The 11,447-nt window shown below is 40.4% G+C and overlaps 1 protein-coding gene across 1 annotated transcript in view; it reads right to left on the minus strand.

Annotated features, from left to right (window-relative positions):
* Positions 1-11,447, minus strand: part of Lars1 (leucyl-tRNA synthetase 1) — a 56,252-nt gene that overhangs the window by 22,759 nt on the left and 22,046 nt on the right. Inside the window, exons 13-22 of the mRNA XM_051201129.1 lie at positions 11,262-11,315; positions 10,380-10,520; positions 7,610-7,687; positions 6,531-6,616; positions 6,381-6,446; positions 6,210-6,292; positions 5,298-5,436; positions 4,656-4,868; positions 3,759-3,816; positions 2,439-2,502 (exon numbers count right to left, since the gene is read on the minus strand). Coding sequence (XP_051057086.1) covers positions 2,439-2,502; positions 3,759-3,816; positions 4,656-4,868; positions 5,298-5,436; positions 6,210-6,292; positions 6,381-6,446; positions 6,531-6,616; positions 7,610-7,687; positions 10,380-10,520; positions 11,262-11,315 — 982 coding nt within the window. The remainder of the gene's footprint in view (positions 1-2,438; positions 2,503-3,758; positions 3,817-4,655; positions 4,869-5,297; positions 5,437-6,209; positions 6,293-6,380; positions 6,447-6,530; positions 6,617-7,609; positions 7,688-10,379; positions 10,521-11,261; positions 11,316-11,447) is intronic.

An 11,447-nucleotide genomic window follows, 5' to 3' on the forward strand; every position in this document is an offset into this window, starting at 1 on the left:
TAATGGTACTTCTAACTACTTTGCAACCCTACTGGGGCTGGGTTAACTAAAATAAAAAATTAAAAAAAAAAAAATTCCAAAAGGTATCCTACATGGATGAAAAAGAACACCCTCAGGGGCCGTTACTGAATGAAAACTCCAGTGGTAAGAGTGGGTTACTTTCCGGTGAGTTGCTGGCCAGCGAAGCCCCTGAGGTCCCACAAATCATAAAAGACATTGTTACTTTTGTTGGCTGTAGGCCAGGACTAGACTATAAGATGCTATTGCCAAAGACACCACATGTATATCCTTTGACTGTAGAACATGGAGAAATTAGCAGAACTGAACTGGAAACTCCCACCCTGCTGGCTGGCTACTGTAGTTTCAGAGAGGGCTATGTAGGCTGCTGGTGGAGAACTGTCACCAACATTCTTTTTTGCCTAAGGGACCTTGTATAATAAAATATCAATATGCCAGACAAACTGTGCCTGCTTGTACAATAGTGTCTCTGCTAAAGCATGGGTAAGACCAACAGCATTCCAAATGGATTTCAGATCTGCTCTAAAAAAAGAAAATCATGACTGGTACTGTGAGCCGGGACAAAACCTGTGGCTGGGAAGGTCATAAATCCCAATGGGAAAGCAACTTCTATCGCTATGCTTGACAGGTGTCATATACCTGCCAAACAGCCTTCTAAATATACGTGTTCACACCCATAGATCACTGTTATCAGCCTCAACTCATAACCACTGGTGAAGCTTCTGAGAGCAAGAGACTGCTACTGAGACCATACCTGAACATCTTTAGTCACAGAGATCACTGTAGAAGAGGAGGAGAAAAGAATGCAAGAGCTGTGGCTGTGTAACAGTTTCTTGTGAGACTGAAAATTCTATCCTAAAGAGAACCTATTTAAACAGGAAAGTGAACTCAAAATAGCTTCAGGAAGTCCCTGAAACTGACCAGATTAGCTAGGCCCCTCCCTGCCAGAGTAAAAAAATAAAAGCTGAGCATCCCAAGCAGGCAAACTGAAGCTGAGCTGCAAAGAAGACTCTCACAGGAGAAAAGCTACAAAGACTCTGAGACAGATCAGCTGCCTGAAGAGGTTTAGACCAACTGAGGTACCTGAAATGGACATTCTCCAACCTGTTGAGCTATACAGGCTGTGTACTGTGCTCCAGGTTCCCAGCTTTTTGAGCTGTCACACATGCTGGGATGGGCTTTGCTGTTACAACTGCTTTGAGTCATTTCTGCTCCTATAAGTAACCCCAATAAAACTCATTGGTTCACCAAAGTCTAGTTTTCATATTTTAGAATATGGAAGGTATCCACATTTTGGTCTGTCATGGGATCCCTATCTAGGGTGACTAGATGTGTGTGTTTGAGTTTTCCCAGGAAAAGGTCTGTCACACAACAGGCTACATTAAGGGACTCTGTCCCAAACAAACAAATACTCTATGCCAGGGAAGCCCTCCACCTCTACCCCCATTCGTCATCTAATACCAAGTAGTCAACCCTGAAATCAAATACATAAAGTAACATCTCATAGACTAAGCAATGTGTATTTATATATTAAGAATACAGTCAGATGGTACATACCCTTAATCCTAGCACTTGGGAGGCAGGGGCAGATGGATCTCTTGTGAGTTCAAGGTCAGCCTGGTCTACAGAGTGAGTTCTGGAACAGCCAGGGCTGTTACACAGAGAAACCCTATCTCAAAACAAAACAAACATGCATATAACGACAACTAAAAAAAAAAATGTCATGAATGTGAGAGAAAGTAGGGATGAGAGGTACACATGGGAAGGGTCAGAGGAAAGAATGGGAAGGTAAAATGATGTAATTAAATTTTAATTTAAAAAAATAAAAACATTATTAAGAAAACTATAGAGTTGTCAAGATGGTCCCATAGGTTAAGTGTTTGTCAGGGTTGATGACCCCAAATCCCCAGATACACATTAAAAAAGCTAAATGTGGTGAAACACATCTTTAATCCCAGAATTACTATGATGAGATGAGAGGTAAAGACAGGAGAATCACCTCAAGTTTGATAGCCAGCTAGTCTGAAGCACACAGAAAAACAAGAGAGACCCTGCCTCAAAGCAAGGTGGAGAGAAAATCAGCTCCAAAAAGCTGTCATCTGTTCATTGTAGACAATGTTGGGGGGCGGGGGGAAGCTATCATCTGACCTACACATTTGCACCACAGTAAGAGTGTATGCACACATGCATCATACACAGAAGCACAAAGGTACAAAGATAAACATCTTTAAAGACTCTAAACACATTGAGTTTTCTCTTGAATAGATTATACTAGCAATTCTCATGTTTTAACTTATACACTGTGCTTCTTATCCAAAAAAAAAAAAAAAAAAAAGAGTATTTAAATTTCTGTTAAAGGCAAAAGAATAAGCAACAATTTTAACCTATCTTCCACAGCAAGGTTAAAAATGTGTACCCACCATCAGCTGAAAATTTGTCAACAGCTTGGCTCAAAGTGAGGAAGTTGCCTGTAGATTTTGACATCTGAAAAAGAAAGCAATGATCAGGCATTAATAAGAATATATATAAATAAACCAGCTAGTAGTGGCACACGCCTTTAATCCCAGCACTCGGGAGGCCAGCCTGATCTAGAGAGTGAGATCCAGAACAGCCAGGACTGTTACACAGAAAAACCCTGTCTTGAAGAGGGGAGAAAAAAAAGAATATATATAAATAAGAAAATCCAAATCAAGTTAATAAAGACTGGTCGTGACTAAGTCATAAACCAAAAGAATCTGAACTGAGAAGGACAAGGGAGGTGACATGACTGAGAGAGGAAATCACTGAAGCCAAGGCACAGGGCCTCACTGTGACCCCAAGGCTGGGTTAGACAGAACCAAGGAGACTGTGACAGGGAATACTGACTGCTTACACAGGGAAGAGCCTTGCTGACCAGAAGTCACTAAAAATACATTTGCTCAGGTGGGTAGAGGACCTTCAGCAGCACTTAGAGAAGCGGCACCCACAGCAGACTAAGAAAATGCTAGACTCTAATAGGGTCTTACCACACAGCCCTCGCAGGCACAGACAGAGTTCATGGAGAGCCACCATCTGCCTCTGCCTAAGTGCTAACGTGAAAGGTGTGTATGCCCACCCAAAGAGAAGCACTTTTAAAATTCACCTCTTGCTTTTAGGGCACTGGCTAAATCTGACATTGCTTACTGTAATTTATACCATCTACTGTTTATTCAAATCTGTATCTATTTCCAATGTAACACTTAGAAAGATTTGTTTCCATATGTATTTAGTTATGTGTGTGAGAGGGTATGAGTGTGTGTGAGTATGAACATGTCCAGAGTCCAGAAGAGACCATGAAATCCTTGGAGCCACAGTGACCTAGGTACTAGCAGCTTCAAAGTCTGAACTGTTCTCCAGCTCCTACTATAACAGCAGCCCTGCCATTACTATTCTATTGGTTACACTAACATTACTAGTTGGCCAATGAACCTAACTTACTGATTCGGAGATAAATGCAGTCGCTTTGGAGGGTTTCTGTTGAGCAAATATTAGAGGGACAAGTGAAGGAAGTCTGCATAAGTTTTTACCAGGAAACTGACTTACTGAGATAAACTCACACAGCCAGAAAAAGGAACAGTATTCCTAAGGGTGTTGGGAGTAGCAGTATAGGCAGGAACAACATACTATTAGTCCTAAAGAGTTTAAGTAACTTTTCTTAACTCTAATTCCTACTTCTGTTTATTTTTTTTCCTCAGCTGAAAAGCCTAGCCCCAGAGCCTCACCTTCTCTGAGTTGAGCAGCAGGTGTCCATTTGCTCTCACAGCCACAGGCCACTTGTCACTTCACAGGCACATGTTGCAAGACAGAAAACAAAAGGCAAAGCAGGATTACAGTTCCCCATGATACCCTCAGGTCAATGTGAACAATGAGCAGTTTGTTGAGTCAAGGCCATGGCACTGCAATTGTGGGTGGCTTTTGCTTTGAAGTTATAGGGCTCAAAAACAGGGCTTGGTTCATCCCACAGAAGTGCTCCCTGTTTTCAACAGGAAGCAACTGAAAAGAACCAAAGGACTATCTCCGTGAGTTATAAAGACAGAAATACAGCAACTGTTTTGAAACCATAGGCAGAGCTCAGGTATGAACACAGTAAAATTTTGAAAATATGCTATTATGCAAAGAGACAGAAGAGTTCATATACTGTGGTTACCTATATACAAATACATAGCTAATTCCCACAATATGCATAAACGTTTGTTCCAAAAGAAACCAGAAAACAGCCAGGTATTGGTGGCACACTTGGGAGGCAGAAGCAGGTGGACCTCTGTAAGTTCAAGCCAGCCTGGTCTTCAGAGTGAGCTCCAGGACAGCCAGGGCTATAGCAGAGCGGAATAAGTGCAATGGTGGGTGACAGGTCATGAGCAGCCTTTTGTCTTTACAGCCTGTAGTATACATTCTCCAACCTGTCTTAAAACTGCTGCAATCCTTCACCAATCAGATCACTATCCTTTGATGACCCGAAATAAAGCATACTCTTTGAGCTGTCGGTCCAGGAAGAAGTACACATTCCACATTAAGGTATACTGTACCAAATCCAACTAAACCCTCCATAGTCATTCCTTAAGATACTTAAAGCCTAAGACACCCTTATTGACCTCACCCAGACTTGAGCATTCATTCACCTTTGTTCCGGCCACATGGCCACATGGTTGTAAATGTAATATGAAAGATGATTTGGAATCAGATCTTTGCCAGAGGCTCGAAGGTCCACTGGATACCAGAACTCAAATTCCTGCTTCAGCCGATCCAACTTTTCTTTTGGGATCTGAGTCTTAGGAAATGGAGCATCCTTGAAGAATATATAATCCCAAACTTCCTTAGTCATCTGCTGGGGTCTGCATTGAAATAAAGAAAACAAATGATGTACTTTTATTTTGAAAGAATCAGAATTTTCACATGAATTGAAATTTCAATTACAGTATCAAACAAGAACAAATCACTCCCCTATGAATTAAGAAGGCATAACATCACAGGAGGGTGGCTACTATCATCCTTCTCAGTTGCTCAGTAAAAAAGCAAATGTAATAGAAAGAATCTCACTGTGTTACCCTGGCTATCCACTATGGAGACCAAGCTGGCCTTCAACTCACACAGAATGGCCTACCTCTGCCTCCTGAGTGCTGGGATTAAAAACAAATGCCTATTTCTAGCCAAATTCTTGAAAAATAAATATGAAAGAATGAATTTCTAAAAATATAAACCAAAATGTCACAAGATGTGCAACTGAATATGTACATAGTTCTTTTCGTTAATTATGTACCAACCTGATGCCCAATGGAGACTCTGCCTGCCCATGCAGGTCATTCCCCTGCAGCAGGTGTGCAACTGTGTAAAATGCCATGTAAATAGTGGAATCTGAGAGTGATTCAATCAACCATTGCTCATCCCAAGGCAGACGAGTGCCTACAACACAAAAAGGAAAAAAAAATAATATTGAATAAAGCTAAGAGATGCCCACTGGAAGAAGCAACATCTTCAAGGCTACTATTCAGGAAGTTCTATTGCTGTTCTGTATGTGGGTTATTGCTATTCTGTTTTGTTTGTGGTCCTAGGAACTGAGCCCAGGGCCTAGCACATAGTAAGCAAGCACTCTTACCATTAAGCCACACCCTCAACCCTAAGACCCCTAAATTCTACACTAATAATTTATAATAATAAAATAGTATACAAATGCAAAAATGGGTGAACCTCTAATAGAAATGTCATAGGGCTAGAGAGCGGGTTTGGTAAGTAAGAACATTTGCTGCCCACATATAAAAACCAGAATTTGGATTCCAGCACCATGTAAAATCCAGAATCCCTTAGCCCTGGCACTATGGGGGAGATAGGAAAACCACTGGGGCTTGCTGGCTGCTAGCCTAGCTCCAGAAAGTGATAGACCAGGACACTAGACATACTCCACTGGCCTCCACACATACACAGTCATAGACACTCTATTCATAAATGTGCTTATGCCATACACATACACCATACTTATACACACACACACAAATATAAATAACAAACAGATTATACTATAAACGTCATGTGGGTTAGAGAGGACCAATTTCTCATCCTCGAACCAAAATCTATCACTTCCAAGATAGCAAACACCAGAAGAAAGGGGCAATGAAGGCAAAAGGTGTATTTTCTATCTAACAAAATCATCCAAACAGAAGTGTGCGAAGTCTGCTGACCTAAACCGTAGGTTCTTGAACAAGCATGTTCCTGTAGCCAGTCTAAGGAAGCTTCAAAATTCTTCCTGCTCTCCTCGCAGAATCTAAGAAAAATAAGGCCAAAGTGTGTCCTTTCTTTCATCAGCCTCCATGTTTCTCACCCCCACACCCCTCACATTTCTTCAGTCTTACGTTTCCATGTTCTTCAAACACTGAAATGTCTCCTTCTTCCAGCCCTCTTCTCCATAATCCAAGTACCTGGAAATGAACAAATGAAACTTTCCTACTGCCAGAAATGACCACAGTGACTGACAGAATTGTCTTGTGATAAGAGGGACTAACCACTGGTCACACAGGGCCACGACACATTCATCCGCAGACCTCGATATCACTTGTTTTTCTGGTTCCATGTAGATAAATGCATCTCCCTAAATGAAAGTAAATAAAGACATGGCGGGTGTCATGTCCAATCAACCCCTAATTCTTCAGGAAGCCTTCCCCTCCCCAGGCTCCACAGGGTCCACTTTCCTGTGTAATGCCTGCTTCTGAAACACTTAATCAAATGGACCACTTTACAAGCTACTCATCATTTTAGCACTTTGTAATCTTATGGTGTGATAGGTGGGCTTATGATTGCTTTCTAGCTATGTTATAAAAATACAAAGAAAATTTTAAAAACTAAATGCATGGCACCAGTGTTTTTAAAATAAAAATATATAGATTAAACATGAAAATCTTGTAAGATTTAGAGTCATAAAAAATTCAGTTCCAGTCAGAAAAATGACCACAATTTAGTTTTGGTTTTTTGAGGCATGGTTTCATTTAGCCCAGGCTAGCCTCAAACTTGCTATGTAGTAGAGGATAATACTGAACTTGTGATTCTCCTGCCTCTACCTCCCAAGTACTGAGCTAGGTATGCATCAGTATGTGGGCTCAAATCTTATTTTAACAAGATATAAATATCTCTTAATACTCTTTAAGCTAGGATTTTTCCCCCTTTTGGCTTTTCGAGACAGTTTATGTAGCATTCTCTGGCTGTGTTCTGCATATCAGCTTTGTTTTGTTTAGGTTTGCTTTCTTGTTGTTGTGGGGGAGAGGGAGTGTTGAGACACAGTTTACATAGCCCAGGCTAGCAATGAAGTTGAGATCTCCCTGCCTCTACCTCCTAAACACTGAGATGACAGGCACACACTACCACATGTGGTACATGTCAGCCTTCAGGCACAACCTCATCCTTACTACAGGACATGCAAGTTAAATGAACTGCAAATAGACCTATTTCCTGCCGTAAAACTATCTTTTTTTTTTTTTTTATACAATGCTAGGTTCTACTACAAAACTGTTAGTAATACATCTATTAATTAGTAAACTGTTCTTCTTAAACAGCCCCCAAACTGTCCCAGAGGACAAGCTACACATACAGCGTCAACCATGTTTTTCTGAATAGTCTTCTTTACGTTTTGAATCTTCTGTCCTTTAAATCCATCCACCAACATTACCTATAAGCACGAGAGGGAAAACATACAAAACAATTAAAATTTGTTTCCAGTTTCCCTCGCTAAATTTACTTAACAGACCAAACCAAAAATACCTTTAGAGTAACAGTTATTACATTTATAATCATAACTTTATTTTGATACAGTTGACACAACTGATATTCATAACATACTGGTCTTTCCGTAAGTGTAACTGGGTCTAGTTCAGTTGTCTTTATATAGCTGTAGCTAATGATGGCATGACTACAAAGATGTACTCACTTCCATGCTCAAGCTTTCACATGGAGATCAATCATTTACACCAGTGGCTCTCAACCTGTGGATGGCGACCCCACAGGGGTCACATATCAGATAAAACATTGCAAATCATAAACGGTGGCAAAATTACAGTTATAAAGTAGCAACAAAATAATTCTATGGTTGGGGAAAACTACAACATGAGGAATTGTATTAAATGGTTGAAGCATTAGGAAGGCTGAGAACCACTGTTTTATACTATAATCATTCCTGGTGGTTTTAGAGGGAACCAAGTATATTCCACCCAGGCATCTCTTTCCAACCATGTCCCTTATAGGCCTGTGATAAGCCTGATGTCTTCCAACTTCCAAGTGGGCAATTTATTTATTTATTGCTTTCAGGACAGGGTTTCTCTGTGTAGTTTTGGAAGCTGTCCTAGAACTCACTCTTTAAACCAGGCTAGTCCCAAATTCAGAGAGATCCACCTGCCTCTTCCTTCCAAATGCTAAGATCAAAGGCATGCCACCACCTGGCCTTAGTGGGCAAAGAATTAACTACCCTTTGTCCCCACAGATGAAAGCCTCATAAAACTGACTTGGGTTAAAAAGCTCATCTGGCTCTAATTAAAGTGGTTCCCATTTTGTATGGAAAAACACACAATGCTTCTGCTCTTCAGGTTTCTAACAATAAGTTTCATACTCTAAAAAGTTAGAGTCATAATCATCACTGTGCAGGATCCAATCATAAAGCAAAGCCACCAACTCTGAATCCCAATTCTGTCACAAGCTCCCTAGCTAGTCTCGAGTAAAACTCATAGCTTCTTTGTGCTTCCTTTCCTGACCTGTATGTAAGTGGAGGCAATACTGCCTACTTTGGAGCATTATTTTATGAATTAAGTTAGTCACACTGGATCCGGGCAGATATCTCAGCAGAAAGTACTTGTGGCTCTTATAGGACCTGGGTTCAGTTCCCAGAACCCACATGGTGGCTCACAGGCATCTATAACTCCAGTTTCCGGAGATCTGGCCTCCATGTGCACCAGGCATATATGTGGTGCACATAACATGCATACATACAGGCATAACACACATACACACATAATAAATAAATAAGGCTATCTTTTCTTTTAAGTTAATATATTTGAGTATTGGCTCTTACTATCATCCAAAATACTTCAGGGTTTGACAAGGTGGCCCCCATAGGCTCATAAATTTGACTGCTTTGTCATCAGAAAATGGCACTACTTGAGAAGATCTAGGAGGTGTAGCCTTGTTGGAGGAAGTAAGTCATTGGTAGGTTTTGAGGTTTCAAAAGCCCAAGCCAAGCCCAGTGTCTGTTGGCCATCAGATCAGGACTTAGGTCTCAATTACCTCTGTAATTCCTTGTCTTCCTGCCTGCCACCATGCTCCCCACTATGACGATAATGGACTAAACCTCTGAAACTGTAAGCAAGCCTCAATTAAATCCTTTATCAGAGTTGCCTTGGCCATGGTCTTTCTTTATAGGACTAGTACAGTGACTAATTCACAAGTCACTTAAAAATAAAATAAATTAAACTAATTTTTGTTTATCTAGGAAAGAGGAAATGTAAAAACAAAAAAACACCCCCAATAGTGTCCTTAAAAATATTCACTTCAGCCGGGCGGTGGTGACACACGCTTTTTAATCCCAGCACTTGGGATTTCTGTGAGTTCTAGGCCACCCTCCTCTACAAAACTACACAGAGAAACTCTGCCTCAAAAACAAACAAACAAAACAATCCACTTCAACCTTATGTGGCTATCATCCGACTGGGTTTCTCTTCCTCTAATTTAGCCTTCCCTCAAAAATCTAAGGCACATTAGCACAGGCAGAGCTGAGGAAGCTCAGAACAGCTTTGTTGTCCTCACTTGGCACTAAGTAGGCATCAACAAGTAAATTAACAGACTGAGTAAAACAGCTTAAGCAAAAACTGAACCCCATTATGAAAAGCAAAAAGGAAAGGCATTTTAAAAAATATTTTAAAATGGATTCATTTACATTTGGTGCAGTACATGCGTGCCTATTGGATCCCCTGGCACAGGGATGGCTGTGAGGCACCACGTGGGTGTTGGAAATCAAACCCAAGTTCTCTGTACAAGCAATAAGTGCACCTAACTGCTAAGCCATCTCCTCAGCCCTGGAAAAGGCATTCTTGAAGCAGCCAACCTTTAGTATTGTACTGTGTAATATTAGGAACTAATTTTAAGTATCTCAAGAAATTCATTTCTTAAGAAATTCCCAGATCACACCAAAAAAAAAAAAAAAAAATTAATTCTGGAAATGTTTCTAGAAATGACATGATAAAAATTAGAAATTTAGAATAAAATGTATTTATCTTTTTCAAATTAGTGTTTTACAAAAACAAAGATGAATTTTCCTTTAAGTTAAAATTAAGAGCACACTGCTACAAATAAAAACAATAAAAATTGTGACTCACGCCATCATAAAACCCTCTTAAATACAATTTCTCCTTTGCTTCTGCAAGTTTTTCACGGTCATTCTGGCTCTGAATTTTCAGCTCATCACAAAGGGTCACAGCAGAAAGACTTCCAATCCCTGGAATTTCAAGGATTGGCACCTGCAAAGGACAACAACACCAGAAATGTATTCATGCTGAAAGGCAGACACAATTCAGCCGCGTGGACGTGGCCCCTAGGCCCTGTAAAATCACTTGGATTTTACTGTCACCAGGCAGTGACGTACACTCAGTGCTCACAGACCACTAACCTCAAGATGGCAATACATGCACTCACTCCCTTACCATAGGAACAACACATGAAACCCCCACGCACACACCGACACACAGGTCACACAGGCTGCAAGAAGCAAAAGCAATGTCAACTCTTTTTATAGATGGTTTCAAATTTGTATCAAGGTTTGGATCTTTTCCCCCAGTGCTGAGGGGATCACAGCCAGGGCACTGAGCATGTCCAAGCTCACTCTCCTACACTCTTCATCAAAGTCCTTTGCTAGTATTATTCTGACTTTTCTTCTGTAGGTACTAATGTGAAAACAAGAAACATTAAGCAGCACTGCAAGGCTACAGAATAAATATTCCTGAGTTAAGTATGTCACGATGTTGACAAGTTAGTATAAAACCAATGAGAATAAAAGGCTGTTTATTCCCAGGCTGCAGGCACCAGGTGGAAAGAAATGCAGATTGCTTTTTTCTTTTCCTGTTATTTACAACAGTAAAATATCAAAATTTCCACTCTTATTTTCAAACTCTACCAAAGGTTTATTTTTGTTACAAAAAGAACATGAGTCTTTTTTCTCTCTAATAAAGATGTGTGAAGCCTATGAACACTCAAATACTCACCGGCTCAAACGGCAGGACCATTTCATCTCTAATTCCATATTTTGCTCGAAAGGCCTACGGAAAATTTGTAAGCTAACGTTAGTGCTCAATTTTGTTACTGACACAATCAGTAAGAAAGAAAACTCATATTTCTCCCCCCTGAGACAAGGCTTTACTGCAGTAGCCTATGCTAGCCTTCACTTGAGA

The sequence above is a fragment of the Phodopus roborovskii genome, unplaced genomic scaffold (assembly GCF_943737965.1).
Source record: "Phodopus roborovskii unplaced genomic scaffold, PHOROB, whole genome shotgun sequence".
NCBI classification, from domain to species: domain Eukaryota; kingdom Metazoa; phylum Chordata; class Mammalia; order Rodentia; family Cricetidae; genus Phodopus; species Phodopus roborovskii.